A 20,888-nucleotide genomic window follows, 5' to 3' on the forward strand; every position below is an offset into this window, starting at 1 on the left:
GTACATCATAAGTGAAGCAAGGTAGAAAAAAAAGTTTTAAATTATTCCTATTAAACCTGACTGCACTAATGCATCCCATTAAAACACAGACCGGAAAAAAATAAATTATTTTAAAATAGAAAAATCACACATAACAAAACTTGGTGTTCTCTTATTTCACAGAGGAATAGACAGGTTCCCTATAGAGCCTGCTGGGCTCTTTCTATACGGGACCAGTGGCTAAGATGCTGTCCTACAAGGCGTTAAGGACCAGAAATACCAATGCACGAAACCCAGAGTTACAAGGTCATGTAACACCCGCAAGGAGTTTAACCTATAATTAACACTCCACGGCAGGAATGATTTAGAGCCCGGTGCTTACCTCTGTCAGCCACAGTAATAATCAGCTTCCCAACAGGATTTCATGTCGCTGTAGCCCTTTACAGTCGCCCTACAAAGGGGAGCATTTCCCCAGACTTTCCTCCTCCAGGATTACAGGCGGAGAACAACAAACGCTCCCCAAACCCATTGCTCCCTGAGCATGGGTTGGAAGGGACCCCCCCAGAAAACACATAAGGGAAACAAAAATTAATTTGAAGTGAACCCTATAAACTGGCTTGCAAATGCACAAATAAGTTTAGTTATGGGATTATAATAAAATAATGATAGAGAGCCAGCTCTCCTTTGAGCTGCCACCACTTGTAGTTCTGAGCAATTTGGGATGAAATTCCCGTAAGGAGCTAAAGGACAGTGAGTAGAGAAGGATGCTCTGGTTTTAAGAAAGTAAAAATCATCATCAGTTCTTGACAACGTGACGTGGTTTTCTGAAGTGTCCCATTTCCCCCCTCCAGTTCAGTTGGTCCTATCGACTCTGGGGCACAGCAGCAGTTCATTTCCTCATGGGGATCAAGAGATATTACACAAAGACTAAAGAAAAGCTGGTAAGAAGTAATGAATAACAGCACAATAGAAGAGCTCATTAATAAAATATGGTTTCCAGGAGAAGGATTTTTAGATTTTTTTTAAACAAATTTGAGCCAGTGCCAACTTGCACACGCTAACCAGGCACGGCAACTGCCCCTTGAACCAAGGGATGCTCCCCGGATGACCGGGTGTATTTGGATGTGTGTTGTCCCTGTGGGTCAGGCAGCTGAAGTCCTAAGGCACCAAATAAGGGGTCCCTAAATCCCAACCTGACAACTTCAAAAGGTTGAAAGTGATTTCACTGGCCTGCAGCTTTATGGAAAGTATTAACTGTGGAGGAGATATGGAGCATAACTCACTTCCTAGTTCAGCATTTTATCAAGAACAATATCCAAATCTTTTTCATACTATTTTTTTTTTTGAAAAAAATAAAAATTTCATTCTCAGCACTACTTGTCGCTGACAAATCCCACCACCACCACCTAACACTACACAAGTGAACCACGAACGGCAGCAGGCTTTGCAACAATTTCTCTAGCACCTCCCCACCTCTCCCCCCAAATTCAGGTCCCACACTTTGCACCAAGGCCAAATCATTTTCCTTCCAAAAAATCAGAAGTCACTTTTGTAGAGGGATCTGTTCTGACAAAAAAATATAAAATAAAATAAAATTCCAGGAATTACTTCTTGCTGACAACTTTCACCAGACCAGAGGAACACGTCCCACTTTGGGGGACTCTGCAGGGAAAGCTCATTAATGAACTGTTCTCCATGAGGCATTTCTGAAAAATTTGGTTTGCTGCCAGCATGAGCAGACCAACTCTGCATGGCGACTGCCCCCTCAAACAGAGGGAAAGCATTCACACTCAGCACAGCTCTTAATCAGTTATCAGTGCGGTCTCTCTTCATCAGCAGATAATAGGCAAAGTAAATGAACAGGTGGTGTTACGGGATTGCAGTGCTAAATATTTGAAATGTGGAGTGGATTCGGTAATAGAGGAAATGCATCCCATACTTAAAAAATGCTTGCCTCTAGTATAGGTTGGAAAATACCTCCAAGAAACGATCCTAAGATAACATTTAATATTCACCCTTTTGAGAATAAATAACGATAAATACAAATAACATTGCCATTTGCATTTAAGGATTTTACTCATCTGTGCATCTTTGGGGTCCTTGGGTGTGAACCATCTCAGCATTACATAGGCACCACCAAGCCTTATATTGAAAATCCATTTCATACAACCTAGGTGGCAAAGCAGCAGAGATAGTTGGAGAGGCCCCAGGTCCAAAGAGAGCACAAGCTATCCCACGTGGCCCTCAGAAGGGACTGCTCTGGGCAGCAGCAGCATTTACAAGGTGCTGATGGGGAGATGATAGAATATAATCATTTTCTCTTGATATTCAGCACCTCTATAAAATGACAAAGCCTTAAAAAGAAAAAAGTACCTTTAAGAAATGCATCACCGGAGGACACTTTCCTCATGCAATGACTGGGAAGCATTCCCAGTGAAGCTCCAGGCATCCCTACACAGGCAAGTCACTGCTGATAGGGATCAGGTGGGGGCACGCTGCATTATTTGGTAGAATTGACCCATATCTAATAAAAGGACTACATTAACCAAACTCACCACAAGATTTTTTGGGTAGAGCAGTTGTGTTTTACCTTTACCAGCATCAGTTTTCAAACAACTCCTGATACAGAGCACAGCACGAGCACAGGGGCTGAGCACACGGGCAGTGACCACACTGGACTGCTTTGGGCCAGCAGGGGCTAACAGCAGGCAGGGGACCCTGCGAGATATCTTACACAGCACCCGGGACCTCCTTTAGTTTACAAGCATGTACACAACATTAGTTTAAAAGTCCCAGGTCAGCCTGTGAAAATGCCATGCGTATTAGTATGGAATAAGAATACTATGAAAATGATGACCAAAAAAAAAATCAGCATTGTTTTTAACCTTTTTTTTTTTTAATTAAAAATAAATCTTTCCATATGTTTACACTTTATCTTACATCTTACTCTAACCTTCAAAAGGGGATTGTGAGCACTTGGTCTTTTAACGCCCTACCCAAGAGCTGATGAGTTTGCAATAGGTGCATTCACCCACCCCACAATGTAACCTTACCTACCTCATCTCTCTGATGACCCCCAGCTGCAGACTAAACTTCTAACAAAAATATCTGCAAGCCCAAAAGACTCGTATACTCCATTCCTTTCAACAGAGATTTTGTCTTTTGACTGCCCGAGCTGTTTACATTTTGATGTCCTAGCCCCCTAAAACAGCTTTGACAGGCTGAGGCACCCGCTGCTTTTCACAGCTGCCTTCACCCTAAAACGAGTTCAAAACCAATCAGCCAAAACCAATAACAAACAAACCAAAACAAAAAACCCAGGCCTTTTCTCTGTTTTCGTCCAAAAAGACCACTCTGAAAGGCAAAGGGGAGGAGGGGCAGCTTGGCACAGCACGGAAATGAAGACCCCACAGCAGACGTCTGACAAGTTTGGGAAGGCTGGGAGGTGGTAAGCACGTGTCCCCACATGCTCCATGGGAACTAAAATCCTTGTTAAACTGAATGTTTCCCTTCCAGAAGGATCACAGAACACACCCAGAGAACACACGTCGGAGAAAGGCCTCTGCAGAGCCACAGGGATGCCAGAGCCCAAGCCTGGAGAACTTGGGAGGACAACAAGGATGTGGCAAGAAGAGAGCTGGCTTTTCCTCCAGCAGGAATCGCAGTCTGCAAGGTGACTGCTACAAGCTACAGCTGACGAGGAAATCTTCAAATTAACCCCCAAGAACAGTGTTGTTTCTGTCACATTTTCTGGAGTTTTCAGCTTTCAGGTTACTCCATTTTCTGTCCTGAAATCCAGCCAGCTTTTGAACTCCTAAGCGTTTCCTGCAGCATTAATCTCATCAGTGTTAGAGTAATCCTTACAGCTAACTCTCGTTATTTCTTAAAGCCATGTCAGATCCATGCAAAAGGCTGCAGCATTTCATCAGGGATGACATTTAGGCTTTCATTTAGAGCAAGCAGACAGCCCACCACCACGCCAATCTCCAGCATAAAATTGCAGGTCAATCTACATATTTCTGTTATTTACTCAAAAAATACAAGTTACCTAATTGCACAGCAACACCCCCACGTGAGCAATGGCCATAAACACCCTGGTTCAGCTCCCAGTGCTAACTGGATACCATGGTAAAATTCCCACCAGCTTCGATGGACCAGCACCCCACTCCATTTAAATTCCTTCCACATCATGAAAAATGAGGCTTTACCAAGCACACCTCACAAAGCCATTTATGTATCATAGGGTTCTTTGGCAGCATTTTCTTTTTTGTCCCCCCCAACATCAAACAGGAAGGAACAAACTGCACATCAGGCTGGAAATACTAGTCCATCACAGAAAAACACGAACCCAAAGAAACGTGGTTGATGACTGATTTCCTAGTGATCTGCATGCTGCCTGCATTCAGCAAGGGAAAAAAGAGAAAGAAAAATCAAAAGTATCACTATACGTTCAGAAATACCTATTTATACATCTATCTAAATATAGGTATTTAGATATCTACTGCTCAAGAAAATAATGGCTTACATCATCCCTTCATCCAACAGGCATCTGTGAACCCCAAAATCTACAGTGAGCAACAACAGCACCCCTACCTTCTTCTGCTTTGCACCTCACAGAAAAAAGCCGAAAGTGGAGGAGATGCGAGGACCAGGAGGATCCTCAGGCGCTCTACAAACTGCTTCTGCTCCAGGTTATCTTGCTGCAGTACAAGAGGTACAAGGCAGGAACGGCATCCCCAGGTGAAGAGGGGCAGGAAACGTGCTCCTCCTGCTCCTGCAGCTGCTGGCCGTTTCCTCAACCTGAAACACCTGCAAACAGCATGTGCTGCAACACTGAGTGCTTCTTCCACAGAATTTCTAGGTTGGAAGAGACCTCAAGATCATCGAGTCCAAATCGAACATCATCATGATCCTTCCAGCATCAAGGCAAACAGAGAGGCTTTGTGGGAACAGCTAGAATGGGGTTTTGTAGCTCTTTTTCTTTGAAGTTTTAAATTTCTTTTAAGTTACTTGCTATAAAATCCCAAATCAACATTTTATCCTGTTTAAAGAGCTGGCTCTGTGCTGTTTGTTGCCTTGATTTGGAATTTTAACCTGTAGCTAGACCTCAGAGTTCTTCTGGTAATTTAAGAGGCTAGTGTAAAAGTATGGTTAATTCTTCGACACTCTTCTAATTAAATAGTAAAAAATTATTTTCACAAGGGTCAAAGAACTTTCCTCATACCTGGTCCAGTTTTTCTTAAGCAGTAAATGGGTTTTTTGTCTTCTGCCACAAAGTTTTTCCACCAGCAAATATTTCAGTACTTTTAATTTAAGTGGCACTTCTGGAGAAGAGTTAAAACAACAGCAGAGAGTAAGAAAGTACTGTACAAACCAACACTGAATAGAGAAGGGTTTCTGTATTTAAACTTTTAAAAATAAGTCTTCCATAGACTGTCCAGTGCAATGTAAAAAAAAAATAAAAAAAATCATTATACATATACATCACAAAACAACATTTATCTTTCCTCAACTGCATGAATTGATTTACAAACCATTATTTGTGAACAAAAATAAGATTCTTATCGGTTCTAAGGGCACTACAAAGGGATCATTTTGCCCACGAATGCCCATGAGTTTGGCACCCACGGTTTTTACCCAGTGCCTGCTGTCTTTAGAGACAACCCCCTGCCCCGTTACTGAGCAGAATGCAACATTTGCACCCTGCTGCTGGAGGCTGGGAGTACACAGAAGTGTTAGCAAACTTTTCTGCTCTGCATGTAGTTATGGACTTGCATTTACACAAATGGCTCTTCCAAAGCTGCATGGCAAATTTAGGCATTAACAAGTAACACACATATTAATCAAAACTGAGATGCATGGCATACATACATTATGTAGCCCCTAAGAGATTATTTTTCTCGAATAATATTTTTGAAAGTCAATAAATGATAGATGTCTGAAGAGAAAATATGGGTGATACTTCAATCTATTTAATAAAATAAACAAATTCTACCATAAATTAAGATTGCCTACATAGCTGAGCATTAGGAGTGTCAAAAATTTGTGCTGTGATGAATTTTAGCACTATTTAATCATTAATGCCCATTGCTTATCCTACAAGTCAGAAACATAAATCGGAAACATAATCAGAAACATAAAGATTTTTATGTAAATAAAAAGCAGCAAAGGTTACATGTGATAGTGTCAAATTCCATATTCCTTCAGCCTTTCTGTGCAGCGCTAACAGCTTTTGCATATTTGTCTTTCTAGAAACAACAGACCTGAACTTTGCAATAACCAAGGCAGTGATGTATCAAGACGACTGGAATTGATCTTGAATATCCTGAACTTCTGGAATTCTGTTACATTAAAAAATAAACCTTTGGCAACACCAGTTCCTCTCATAAACCCAGGTTGCTGCCTTTATTGTTAGTTTCTTTAAAAAAGGGTAATTAAAATCAAGCATTCTATTTTGGCTATATATTTGGCTATTCCACTTCAGTGGAATTCTTAATTTTATTTTTATCCTAGGCAATTCTTCAGCAAATAAGTAAAAGCATTTAAAGTATAAGCAAGTTTCTTAACTTTTCAGTTTGGCAAACAGAAGAAAATAAAACAGGTCGACCAAGAGAAATGCCGACTGATCCACACAGCCCCCAGAGGTCTCCCGGCTGTTGCAGAGAACCTGAAACCCATTTCCTCTGTGCCTGAGCCCACCCCTTGGGCTGCCTTCCAGGGTCTTCCTGGCACTCCCAAATGCTCTGAAATGGCATTTGCAGTGTAAACAAGTGTCAGTGCTTAGATTATTGTAAGTTATTTACAGTAAACTCAGATAAGACTCTAGGGCACTTTGAGGCCTTGTTAAGATTGCCGTAATTATTCCCAGAAATGGAATTATGGAAGCACCTAGTGCTTAGAGGCAAAAACGGGAAAAATAGCATGGCCCCAAACATCCTGTTCAACTCAGGGACTCCCTGTTGAGCACAGAGAAAACGTGGTATGATTTTCCCTAAGAGAAAAGCTCCAGAAACCTGTAGATCATGTAGCAAAAAGATGACATCTAACGATGAAAAGTAAGGAACAATCTTAATTATGTCCATAGCTACGTCTGACGCCAAGATTAATGCTATGGATATGTTACCCAGGGATGATCTTTGAACAAAAAAAATATTTCCACAGAACATACTTGGCAGGTTGGCAAGTTGGGTGGCACAACATTGATCATCAGAAGCCACAGCCTGAAAAGCCTTGACTTAGACAGCAAGAATTATTGTGCACTGGCAAGGAAAAAGCATTTCCATCCAACCTCTGTAACTCTGCAACTGCCTGTCAACAGTCACAGACTGGTTTTTAAACATATTTATAAGATCTAAAAAGCGTTGCCATTTTACAACATACACAAAACAGAAAACATTACAAAAACTGTTTTTTCAATTGTTAGCTTACACACATTTGGTGACTTAAAAGAGCTAATACGTAAGCCAATATTAATGCTTAAAAATCCCAGTTTCTAGGGTTACTTGAATTTACTTGAATTTTTCATAGATCAATTTTGCATCTCTCTGTAAAACTAAGTTTTTACAGTCTCTCCTCTCTGAAAAAATGCTCCAACAGTTTATTGTAATATTAACCATCTCATTTAAGAGGAGAAAAAAGTTGCTAGAAAAGATCAGAATAATCATACCAGTATAGTCATAAATGAATAACAATTTTATTTACAAAATGAAAAAAAAATGAAATGCAATTTTTCAACCTTGTTAGGTCAAATCCTTAGTTGTGTTGCCCTATATTAGGGTTGTCAGAGGAAATTTGTGAAAATGGTGGGGATTTGGAAGAAACACCATTAGGCCAACAGGAGCAGCCAAAATGTGTTAGGATTTAGGATCGTATAAAACCACACTGAGAGAAATCATCTAAAATCTGTACCTGCTGGTCTGTACGATAGCAAGTTTGCAGTGTAAATAACATAAGAACATACGGTAGAGTATTAAGGGTTTAGTACATCCAGCTGTAACCTAAACTCTGTTATTTGCCATCTTTGCAGCCGTTTATCCAGCCGACGAACAGTCATCTAAATGATCAGGATTCAAATAATCAAGCTATGCAAGTATGCAGCATTAAACACCACAATACTGTAATAAAAAACAGAATCTTGGCCCAAACTTTTCAAATATGGGTGGCAATGCTAGATAAAAGGGATGTCCAGAGGCCTGGGGTATCCAGTGTTGACTTCTTACCAGCTGATCCAGCAAGGAAACAGCATTTCTGGGAGGATCTTCAGAAAACGGAGACCAAACATAGCAGAGTGCTCTCCTTATTTATACCAAGTGCACACTTAAAATTTTAATGAAAAAGTTATTGCTTGACCATAGCTGCAATTTGAAATCCATGGTATTATTGCTGCATTAATATAAAAAAAGACAAGCATTCAGAAGCTGAGGTGAGCAGCTGAGGTGGGTGGGACTCTACTGCAAGAAAATAATCCCATTGAGGGAAGATGCAAATTCCATTTTAGGTGCTCAACTAGCTCGTGATTTTGGGACAGAAACTCTACACAATTTCACATTGTTTTATAATTCAAGTGTGAGCCATTGTATAGAAAAGAGACTTAAAGTATTATTTTGCATTTCTTCCCATAGAAATTATAACTCTGGTCAAAATAGAAAAAATTCCCTTGTGTATGTTTTCTCTGAAAACCGTAACACAAGATAAGCTTACACACACCTGTGGATCAAGACAAGACAGTCCATGTTATTTATGTACAGTGAAAAGTTTAAAACCAGTTCCCATTAAGATACAGATTGGCACACAGTCCGTTGAGTTCCCTTTTATCTCACCAAGGAAAGGGATTGTCTACAGACACTTTTCTCTGTTCAAGAAACACACCAACCATACATGCTTTTTCAACATAAAATAGTGAATTATAATAACTTGATTTCACCCCACTGCCTAGTCTCCAGTGGGTTTGCTGTTGGTTGTGTGTTGTTTTTTTTTTTTGTATTTGTGTCTGATTTTGTTTTTGTTTTTTTTAAATACTGCAGACCATTTGAAGTATCTTCATTAAAATATCCCAGGACTTCACGATGTACACGTGTCTTCCCACTGTCCTCTTACATTTTATGTAGTTGAGAAGTATCAGTGGCTTCTCCTGGCACATACTGAATCTTCTTACCATTTCTGCCAGCCCACGGAAAGGCAAACCCTCTCGAGCACAGGTACAGGAGGATGCTGCATCACGACAAGGCAATCATCACGACTGACACAAGCACTGCGATGTTCACTGTCCACCTGCTGCCATCCGACGTTCTCCGCGCGTGCAAGACAGCAAATACTGCATTTGTGTGATTGGTTGGGATCTCTACGTTGCAAATCATGCCTTCACAGCAAGAAACACATTCCTGTTGAGAAAAAGGAGATCACAGGACATGGGGCAATTTGACATGGATGCTGTCTGCTTCGTCTTTGGAGTCTGAAATCTTTCATGCCAAAAATAGCTCCTATCCAAAGATTTTAGTTTTTAAATATCAGTGTTTTTCTATCTGAATACTACATAAAATTCAATAACTACTCTATGATATTTAATTGCTTTGCAAAAACATGGACTGCCTGCAATTCCCAAAGTATTTTAGCAGTGCATATTAACATCTAAAAAAAATACCTTACATGACTGAAGAAAAAGGAGCTTGCACATATTTCCACAGTTGTGAGGAATTCTAGGTGAAAGATTATCAAAATATATACACTTATCAAAATACGTGTTTTTTTTTCAGATCGTGCCAGTGCCACTGAAAGTCTCACAGGGCAAGAAGGAAACTGGACAAACCAAGAGTTTTACAAAGTGAGATAAGGAATATAGTAGTAGCAGAAAGACTCAAGACTGCAACCTCCCTTAAAAAATGAGGCAGCAGTGTTACAATCCTTAATCATAGCAAAGGCACCAGGATGGTGTCAGCCTAGTTTTTCAAGAAAATTTTCCAATGATGTTGGTTTAATAGGTCTGTAAATAGGATTTTTTTTTCTTTTATGATTTCAGCAGGTTTTATGCTACAGAAAATCACCTGTTACCTCTTCTAGATTTCTGCCATCAAGCTTACGTAACAAATTAGAGTTTTCTTTATAGTACTTTATGGGCTCCCATTTGGAAATTAGTCTTCTGATAAATGTCACAAAGCATTTGGCTTCTGTCTTCCACAGTTTATTTGGCACAGCTCTTTGTATCTTATATTTTCCTTTAGCACAGGAGTTCTTTTTTGGCATGGCTGCAGAACAAAACAGAGTATGTTCCAAGCCTCTTGCTAGTCTTACCCTATTTTTGATGACTTTCCACTGTGGAAATTAATTCCCTGAGTAAGGTAGCCAAGCACGACTGTTCAGAGCCACCAAAGTCTTTTCAGAGCCAATGTACAAAAGGAAACTCCACTGTTCCTACAAGCACGCTTGTGGAGACAACCAACACGGAATGTGAATCCCAGTATTTTAGCAGGTAGAGCATCAGAGAGGGGATCAGATTTACTTCTAAAAATCCTGAACACCCGCAGCATCGCAGGTGCATCAATGCAGGCCGCATAGCCTCCTTGGGTGCCTTACTCAGAAACCAAGGTGCACACATTGGATGCACACTGCCAGTGCACCAGAAAGCTCAGGTGCTTTTCTAGAAGTGGTTATTACGTGCTGTCACACACAAAGAGGAAAGGAGGAAGGAGGGGGTAGTTACGCTTCAGGTGGTGAAATTTAATTTCTGTTGCTAAGTACTGGAGAATACATCTTGGCACATCATCTTCAGCTCAGAGGAAAAAACAAGAAGTGAAATGGAAACCTCAAAACCAATGTGCTGCTCCTACAGCAAGAGCAGTGCTTACTGTGTGACCGCTTTCTCTGTGATGATGGCAGCCTACAAAATGGCACTCCTCTCCAGTAGCACATTTTTTGGTGACTGACATACTCTTCCCATGGTCTGTGAAGAGATGAACTGTCAGACAGTACTGAGTACCTACAAAATAAATTTTAAAATGTTAATTTTCTTACAGTATGCAGTCTTTTACAGGGTTAAAACTCTTCACACGGTTTAGCAAAATGTTCCCATAAAAATGACGTATTTGGGTTGTCTAAAGCCATTTTTCAACTTGATCAAAACACCATTTTGCAAGAAATTAATTACTGATGAAATCTTAAGCTTAACTGATCCTTCAAACCTCCAGAAATGCTGCTATCACTTAATTAGCACTGTAATCTACACATTTATCTTCCTTTCTCTACTCTTTTTTTCTTTGTTTCAGACATGCTTCCTCATTCCAATAGTTCATTTCTTCCCCTTTCCCACTGTTACTATGAATAGCTCTGTGAAGAAAAATGAGGAAGCATATTTCCATTCATTTCTCAGTATCCATCATTCCCTCATACAAGTATGATCCCTAGACATTCAGGTCTTGCTTATCACACGCAAGCCTACGGTGACAATCATATCTCAGGATGGAAACCAAAAAGGAAGGCAATTCTTAAATGTTTTAATAACATCCTTAAAAGTAATTCCTAGAAAGCACATGGCAATATAGATCTATATACATATACACACATATATATATAAAATAATATTTGCACTGTTGCTTTGCACTCTGAAATGGTCAGAATACTCCCCTCAGCAAAAATCATATGACTCATTATTACTAATAAGGGCATCACTGTGTTGGTATGTTAATCCTTTTCGCTTAGACTTCTACAAGATGGCTGAGGCAGGGAGAAACAAATTCAACTATGGTGGAGAATCCCCTTCGTGCAGAAACACTTACTTTCGGGACACCATCTATCTTCAGCCCATCTGTTACAGTTGTAGTTGTCCACCGCATTATCGCAGGTAAAGCACTTAAAACTGTTTGGAAATGGAGTGGCTTTGAAAGTATTAAAATACAGTAAGTTGGCAAATTAAAACAAAAAGAAAACAAATATTTAAAATAGTATTGTGTTTGCACACACACACACAGACACATTACATGCATGTACATATTTTTAATGGCCACAATCACCTACATATTCATCATTGCTAGATAAATAAAACCTATGAAATAAGTTTTGTTGAAAGTTTCCATATCTTTAACTGTTTTTGCTATGCCTGATCATTAAAATGCCTCCTCCTCTTTCCATTCTCTCACAGTCAAGAACACCATTTAAACATTGGTGGGAAAAGCAGGAAAGAGGGAGCATCTTATATGTATGTACACGATAACACATCTACATGTATGTTTGTACAGACACACAAACACAATCTGCATTGAAATGGCTTTTGATTCTTTTGATGAAAAACTGCATCTTCAAAAGCAGCTTTAGATCTTGGTCGCCAGCTTTGGAAATTTCATTCCCTTTGACAAAGGGATCAAGAGGACTACTTTAAAAGCTTGTTTACATGACATACATATACAGATGAACTTGAGATGCAGTTTCCTAGATGCACATATGTACCTAGCGTATCTAGCTGTCCAGAGCGTTTTAGATCTGTATCAAGAAAGTGTTCTCCCTTAAGAGAAGGTATAGGGAATACTTCTGATGTTAGATAAGAGGCAAAAACATGATGCTATTAGTGACAACTGGCTTCACAGGTCTCACAACATTTTTAATTACCTTCAGCTTGAATTAATTGCAGACTGCATACCTATTCTTTCCCTTACAAAAACCCCAACAAGATAAAGGACAAAGACACCTGTTCTGTATTATTTAGAAGAAATCCATTGCATAATGTTTTCTGTAGGAAGTCATTTCAGAGATAGAAAGTATAACAAAAGCATATAAAATGTGAAAACTACTGCTCTGGTGCATTCTTTAGCTTAGCAATGCATGCAACAGTTCGTTTTCATTCAGTCCACATAAAATCTTGGAAATAAAATAAACTGCTACGGATTAAAAAGCAATAGTTTTATTTTTCAAATCTAGCATTTCATGTCTGAAGAAGAAAATCCTGTAAGAAACAAAGGACTGAAAGAATATGGCAACTAAAACATTAAGCTACAATTGCACACACAAGAAAAGCATAGCTGTCTACTTACGGTCTACTGGAGGCCTCACATTGTAGAAGTTGATGTTCTTTGCTGAAACCCAGTTCCCTGAAAGGACGAAGAACGGAAGAAAAGCTCCAACCAGCGCGTGACAGAATAACAACATGCTGAACGTTGTTGTTCATGAAAAGTAAAACTCGTAGGCCTAGGAAAGAAAGGGAACACGTTGTTTAGGGGGTATCATAAACAACTGAGCACATTAACAACAAACTTCCTACGAACCAAGTCTGAAACCTTGAAAATTCAGTCTGCAAATCATTACTGGGAAGATGGCTAATGCAAGCTACCTCATTAACAATGATGAACAATCCAAAGCTGAGCAGTTACTGCCTTCTGCTGGCCAAGATCCTGTACAAAGTAGTTAAGTTTCCACAAATTTAAGAACATAATTTCTTTAATCTATTTGTCCTTGCAAGCAATGTCAGTCTCATGGATAGATGCCATGTAAGCATTCCTAAAAATCAACATTAGGACAGAGATCCTTTATGTCCTACTTGAATCAGACAGAATTACACACCATTAAACAAAGCAAAATGCAGATTGTGGGAACATATATATATATTTTTTTTTTGAACATGAACAGCCTAGAACCCAAGATTTAACCGATCCAATTCCTTAAGTGAAATAGATCAGTGTATGCCTGTTGACTTCAGTTAAGCGACACCAACTGAATTAATTCTAAGTGCATTTATCAGTGGCATGGCATTTAAAATCATGAGTGTAAATTAGGTTTATTCCCTTTGCATACCAAGGAAATGTCAAGCAAGATACTTGGTGATAACACACACATTTTGGAGAACTGTAAATAGAACATTCAGATAGATGAGACAAACATTTTGGGTGTGCTTTGTGCATTTCTTCGGGCCCTTTTTGCTCTTTGGCAAGGTTTTTCCGGGAAGAAGAACAATTCCATTAAATTTTTGGTCAGTTTTATATTTAGATGTATACACACACACACAGACAGACAAGTTTGTATGGTGAAATGTAGTGATACTGGACCTAGTTCAGATATTAAAAAGTAGAATCATATTAAATGGCACTCAGCCCATGCAAATTCCTAGCAGGATAAACAAGCTTGAGAGGAGGCTCCCGCTAAACCTGAGACGTTGCTTTGCGGTGCCAGGTGAATTCATTCAAAAATCTCTCTGCATCCCCCTGCACCATGTTGACGTACGCTAGGCCATGCAGGAAGCTCTGAACGGTTCCCAACACTGAAATGAAAATGTTACTGACAAGACACGGCAGAGAAATCACAGGACTTCCTTCTTTTTCCTGTTTTTCCATTGACGCATACAGGAATTACTTGAAAGACTTTTGCCTATGAAGCAATCAAGAGAAAGTTCAGCTTTATGCCTTGGGAGCTCACCCGTCCTGTTTAGGATCTGTTTTTTAAACCATGGCTTTCTGGATAGATTTCAGTAGATACTGAGAACATCACAGCTTACCTCTACTTACAGTGCACCTCCAGGACTATTTTATGGGGATTCTCCAGATTTCTTCCAACTACAGCCCAGGATCTAGAGCAGAATTAAGAGAAAGAACCTGTGGAAAACAAACAGCAACTGATCATCAAAATTCTGTCCTAAAGGAAATAATCAGCTTAATTACTGTTTGTTTGTCTTTTTCATATTAAAAATGAGGATACAAAAACTACCATATTTCAGAGTTTCTAACAAAAGACCCAAAGAAGTACCTGAATGAGCTCTGTCCTAGTACAGACGTACAGATTGCCTCCTTCCTGTGACCCCAGTCTTATAAAAGACAATGAGAAACAATGAGACTACTGAGTCCTTCCATGAGGAAGTGTACTTTTCATTTACCTTTTTTTTTTTTTTTTGCAAGGGAAAAATATTTTTCAGGCAATTAGCTGGGTGGGACCAGACGAACATATATTTCGTAATCTAGAGATATCTATCAAATCTTTCAACACACACTGTGACCAAAATAGAAGCACTAAGCAGCAGCAAAGGGAGTGAAGACGATCATCAGACTCCAGACTGAGGTTATTAGCAAGCTATGTAGTAAACAGGTCCCCCACAGTTCAGTCCTTACTGAAATAGGAACACAAAAACGACAGCCCAAATCCTAAAAACACTGCAAAGTCCAAAAATAAATGTAAAACATAGGTACAGTTCTTTCCAGCTAAGCATGAGTGTTGCACAGTGATATTTTACAGGACTGAAGATGGTTTATAACCCCCTTGACTTGCCTCACCACCATTACAAGTGTACACTTACTCTTAATGCTGCTTTGAATTTGTTGAGACCCAAACCCCTACATCATGACTTGACGTTTTTCCACTGCCCCAGAGAATTCCCATTCCAAGTTCCACAGACAACATCTTTTTAGACAATAATTCCCCATATTACCAGTCCCACACTTCCACTTTAACCTATTTTTTTATTAGGAGTCAATGCTCTGACCAAGAGAATGAATCACTGTGGCACACCAAACCCCTTTAATACTCCAACTATTATTCTGGATGAGTTGAGGTGCTCAAGTTGATGTAATCACAAAATTAAATAGGTACCAGAAGCAAACTACACCATTAGCATATTTCTATAAAATTATTCCTGCCATGAAAACAGCCAGCCGTAGGAAAAGATAACATCTAGAGGTGCACAAAGGTTAGCTCAAGGGATCTTCATTTCCCACATGGGGGAGACCCCTCGCGTGGTGAACCAAAACCAAAAATGCCTCAATCGTACAATACAAAACATAGTTACACACCACTGAATTAGCCAGCTCTTGCAGTGCCTCCTTTTCCACAGAAGTGGAGGACATCCTTGCAGCCATACCCTACATCGAGGTTTTTCTAACCCTGCCTATCGATTTCTCATGATTGGCACCCAAACAAGACGGTGAGGTGCTTGGTGTGACCCCGTACAGCCATTCACTTTCACGTTCATCCCATTTATTGCTTATTTTTTTCAGATTTACTCTGTAGGATGATAGGGTGTTGAATCATTTCCATGCACAGTAGTTGCAAAGTTCATCCCCTTCACTACATTTTCTACTCAATTGAGGAAAAAAATGGCCTTTATGGGGAAACTGGGCTGTAACCTTACCTGATGCACCTGGGTAGCACATAAAAGGCACAAGGACACGTGTGCCAGCTTTCTGCAGACTCAGGCCTCTCCTGTCCTCTCCCCCACGTTCCTATTGCTTTCCCTAGGGACACTCACACCAAATGGAAAATTTTCGAGGAGATAAATACAGAAAAGCTAGTCTTCAGGTGGTGGGAGGCACAGCAAATTGACCTCACAGTTTGCTGTAGTCAAAGGTGTCCTTGTTTGCTAAGCAGGCCAATAAATAATGGATGTCCTTTGAAGTAGCCGTAGTTACACAGCTGCACCAGGAGCCATTTTCAAATAAAATGGGAAAATATTGGCCAAAAAAAAAAAAAAAAAAAGAAAATAATAGCTTTCATATCATCCAAAATCTTAAAAATGCTTATTTTCTTCACAGCCTCTTATCTCTGCTCTGCTTTCACACAACATTATCTCGGAGTATGAGCAAACAGTTCATTAGGCACAATTAGGAACTCTCGTTAATGAAGGCAAAACCTGTCACTATATGGAAGATTAACTTATGTAAACAAGACAAAACGTGGAGACAGCATTCAGGGGGTGAGGGAGGAAGACCTGAGAGGGACGGGCTGTTAGCATAGGCTCTGTAAATAACCTGCAACCTAGACACATTTCAAGAAACCCATGAAGACAATGGCAGAATCAACCGATGTGTTCTGTAAGGTTTGACACTTGATTTTGCAGCGTGTAAAGGAGGAGTAGGAAGCAGCATGCTCGATTTCTGATTTTAATAAAATTCAAGTCTGTCTACATTGTTTTTCCTGGCAGAGCCGATGGAGGATTAGCAGATTTAACATCAGATATGCAATGCAAATGAAACTTCCTCCTGTCATTTTGTAAGCAATCTTCAGGTGCTATTAGATAATTGTGAATGCTTACATAAAGCTTATTAAATAGCACTTCAGGACACAGGAGTTAGACATACATAGGCATAAAGGTATGTATGGTAAGGGCTGCAGAAGTTATAACACCTGACATCATCAGGTGTTCCCTACCTCAAGTCAGAAAGGGTAAAACTGACACCCTGACTTACCTAAAAGGGGAAAAATAGCTCCTTGGCTCCCTCATGTCCTAACGAACACTGCCACTCTCATGTTTTCCTCTAGAGACCACTTAATTTGATCTGTATGCCAGCATTTACTACATTTCAAAACCCAGGGAGTGAATAAATAGGTGGAAAGATTAAGAGAAAATCTTAATTTTCTGTGGTAAATAAGCAGAGTACACTTAATATAAATTTTTTTAAAGGAAAAAAAATATGAAATATTTTAAAGGATTAAAAAGCCCAAGAATATTATTACAGATCTGCAAAATAAAACTGCTTGGTACACAAGTTCTACCTTTCCTTACCCAAGAAGCTGAAGTTTCCTTGTAGCACGTTACCATTAGAACAGAATAACACAGGAAAAGAGGTTTTGTGTTACCCTGACACATATTGGGAACTAATAACACTGACAAAATAGAATTTATGCCATCAAGATCATTTTAAACCAGCTTCTTTACCTTCACCCACAGCACACTTCACCATGTCTGGCATTAAATTTGGTCTTAATTACCAAAAATTATAGAGTTCTTTATCTGAGGTCTTACACAAATAAAACACACACAGGTCTGGTAACGTCAACACCATTTAGCTTGGGGTATAATGCTGGCACGGGAAGCTGTGATGCAAACACATTCTGAGACATGTAGGTGTCTGAGTACTGACACAAGGTGTGCAACAGCAATGGGTTTGAAAAAATTGATGTCTAATTAATGTGATAAATCTCAGCAATACCACTCAAGTGAAGGATTTGCAAGGATAAAGCAGGTGTTTGTTTTTAGGCTCATACTAAGGAGATCCATAGAATGAACGCTGCATTGCAATTCATGTTACATATCGTTGCTTTTATAGACAAAACTGCTCAGCAAAGACAAGTTTCGAGCTCTGACATTTATTTTAAAATTCAGAATCCTCAATCATCCTTGAAAAGCAATTTATGCTATCTAAAAATCCATTAATGAGACATAAATTTCCTATTCCCTTCTGCAAATATAGAATTTCCTCAGACAACTGCACTTTGTTAAGCTATGCATTTCACACTCGAGCTTGTGACAACTTCTATGTATCACATCTGAAATGGTTTTAAATCCCTCTCTCCCACCTGTGCAAGACTGGAAATGGGAACTTAATACTACTCTAGAGAAAAGAGATTAGAGGAATAAGCAGTGCTTTTACTTTCCTTGCAGTAAAATCAGATGAAAGGACTGATCTACACTTGTTTTAAAACTGCTGCCATCTTGTACACATACAATTTGCCTACCTATGACAACACACTTTTGCATTTCTCCTTCCCCTTCCTTCTCCTTAACAAAGCTTAAAATACTGACAGAATTATGCTTTTCTCACAGTTCATCCATTTTATTATAACCAGCAGCGCAGGAACCAGAAAGCATCAGTAGATACTGAAGCTGACCTAACATTTTAGGCTTTTTGCTGAGCTCCTCACAGCACTTCTGCAAATATTCATTTAACAACATTAATTTTGCAGAATATTTGGTACAGCACCATAGTGTATTAAATGAAAAATGCAGGTCTTCACTGAGTTAAATTCAACCTCAGAGATATGCTTTTTCGCTTTTCCAGGGGAAATCCTATTTTAACACAAACTATGCCCAATATTCACAACTACATATGTCAAAAAGTTACAGATCCCCTTCTAGACAGTAAAACAAAACATTCTAGGCAGTAAAAACGAGAACCTACTTGATTTCCACATGGGAAATAAATGCTACTTTCCCTTTCAAATTAAAAATCAAAATTTGCACAGAAAATATTTAGCTAGGAGAAAAGCTAGCTAGGAGTTTACATGCAGCCCTATTTCAGATCTTAAATTCCTCATAATCTGTTTGAACCTAAGAAGGCACGGGGGAAGCAGACAAATCAGAAGGTACGACACTTTCTGCATCACAAAGGCCATTTTTCACGAGCTTCATGCTCAGCTGTATCTTAAAGCTAAGATTTAAGCTACGCACGAGATGAGTTTATAAACCTGGAAAGAATGCCTAAAGCTTTTTTTTTTTTTTTTTTTTTTTTTTAACTCAGCATTGATGTACGGGGTAGATTCAGTGACATCAGCCTTCCCTTCTTGACTCCTGGTCATTATCTCACTGCTGTTGGTGTTCAGCTGTTTGGGAAGAGTAACGAGGACAAAAAGGTCAGTCCGTGCCCTCTCCTCCAGTCTCAGCTGCACCATTTTCCCAGGTTACAAAGGGTTTGGTGTCGCATATATACTAACACAAATTCTGAGCTGAAGAAGACGCAGAAAAGGCGCAGTAGCTCGGTGTAGTTGTACCACACTGATCATCAGGGGCTGTGCTCAGGGCACAGCGTTCCTCACCTTCCCACGGCAGGACACCTCACGGAAACCTCAGGTGCTCTCCTCTGCAATAACCCAACACCAGAGGGGCTGTTTTGCCTCCCCTTCTCAGCAGTGGGGGTACGGGGAGCAGTGCCCTTCCACCACGGGGTTGCACCTGTGTAAAAGAGCAGCACCAACTGCTCCACACTGCAGTTGGGGAACCCACGCAGCCGCAGAGTCAACCATGGGTTTATGTTGGCAGGCTTAATGTGTGAAATTTATAGTGCTGCTACTTGTCTGATACTATCTTTGTCTCATTTTCACATCAGCTTCCTGGTGCTGTGCGATCCCTGAGACTGGAAACTTTCTGATCTCCTCGGACCTCTCCTCTTGCAGCACGCAGCACGTTCAACTCCTTACTGAAAAAAAAAAAAAAATACAACTTTGAAACCAGAAATCTTTTCCAAGGTTTATTTCCATGGCCCACATGGTATTTATGTCTACAAAAAGGGTTGATTTTCATTGCAGGCATGCTGGAATTAGGGAAAGAGTGAAATTCTGATTACTGTCAGGTCAATGCAGTATCTACTATTGGGTAGCTATCCGGTTAATATATAAAATACCACGCTTGAAATCGTATTGCTTACAAAGCTGCACTGCAGCCCAGTGTCATACATCACATCTAACATGAGCAGCATTGCAACATAACTAGTTCTGAGCAGAGAATTAATCATAGTGTCACTGATAACACTTCTGAAAAATGTTTGGGGCCCAAAATCCCCTTTCCTCCACGTTACTCTTCCACATTACTAAGGCAGACGCTTGCAGTTGCTAAAAACCCATCAAGTATGTGAGCAATTCCCATTATTCTGCCCTACACAAGCTGACACAACGATCTCATCTTGCAGATGTAGTTCTCAGTAGGTGAGCTCTAATTGTGCTCACAATTTCCACCCAGTTTTCTCTTTGAAGGTTAAGACCACACCACTCCGAAGGAATGGATGCTTCAAATATGGCTTGAGTACTTCTTGACAGAAGGTGAGGATTTTTTTTTTCTTGGTAATTTAGTATTTTCTACTTGAGATACAGCCACTAATGGAGAAGACATGATGAAAACCCCACTTGTCTGTTGGTGGTACCCTGGTTTCTGCAGCCCCTTCTACCTGGGCTCTTCACTCTTCACTCCTTGTTGACCACCAAAGAGTGAGCTGATGGGTTGGCACTGAGGAGAGTACTTTTGGTGATGCCTTTTAGAAATCTATTAATATATACGACAGAACGTTATCTACACACATTTTACAGCTTTGTCTTATCTAAAGATTAACTTGGAAGATAGATCCAGGGTACGTGAACTCTGCAAAGCAAGAGATGAAAGGGGGCCAAGAGAAAAAGGCGTTATTTTCCTCAGAGGACTAACACAGTATGTTTTAATTCCTTACACAGCTTCAATCAAT

At 39.8% G+C, this 20,888-nt stretch overlaps 1 protein-coding gene and 1 long non-coding RNA gene across 16 annotated transcripts in view; one reads left to right on the forward strand and one right to left on the reverse strand.

The window, feature by feature from the left end:
• LYPD6B (LY6/PLAUR domain containing 6B) overlaps positions 1–20,888 on the reverse strand; it is a 67,195-nt gene that overhangs the window by 18,746 nt on the left and 27,561 nt on the right. For 12 of the 15 annotated variants that reach the window (XM_072040386.1, XM_072040382.1, XM_072040380.1 and 9 more), the window contains 5 exons: positions 14,450–14,546; positions 12,996–13,149; positions 11,748–11,846; positions 10,821–10,951; positions 4,573–9,359 (listed from right to left, as the gene is read on the reverse strand). In XM_072040386.1, the coding sequence (XP_071896487.1) occupies positions 9,195–9,359; positions 10,821–10,951; positions 11,748–11,846; positions 12,996–13,110 (510 nt within the window). In that variant the 5' untranslated portion in view covers positions 13,111–13,149; positions 14,450–14,546 and the 3' untranslated portion in view covers positions 4,573–9,194. Of the gene's footprint in view, positions 1–4,572; positions 9,360–10,820; positions 10,952–11,747; positions 11,847–12,995; positions 13,150–13,226; positions 13,290–14,449; positions 14,547–14,697; positions 14,812–20,888 lie in introns of those variants that run through there. The other 3 variants (XM_072040392.1, XM_072040387.1, XM_072040393.1) reach the window with 3 other exon arrangements.
• LOC140002869 (uncharacterized) lies at positions 1,911–4,150 on the forward strand. Its single transcript, XR_011810444.1, has 2 exons — positions 1,911–3,427; positions 3,496–4,150. It is a non-coding gene; the product is annotated as an uncharacterized lncRNA (long non-coding RNA).

The sequence above is a fragment of the Anas platyrhynchos genome, chromosome 7 (genome assembly GCF_047663525.1).
Source record: "Anas platyrhynchos isolate ZD024472 breed Pekin duck chromosome 7, IASCAAS_PekinDuck_T2T, whole genome shotgun sequence".
Lineage (NCBI taxonomy): Eukaryota > Metazoa > Chordata > Aves > Anseriformes > Anatidae > Anas > Anas platyrhynchos.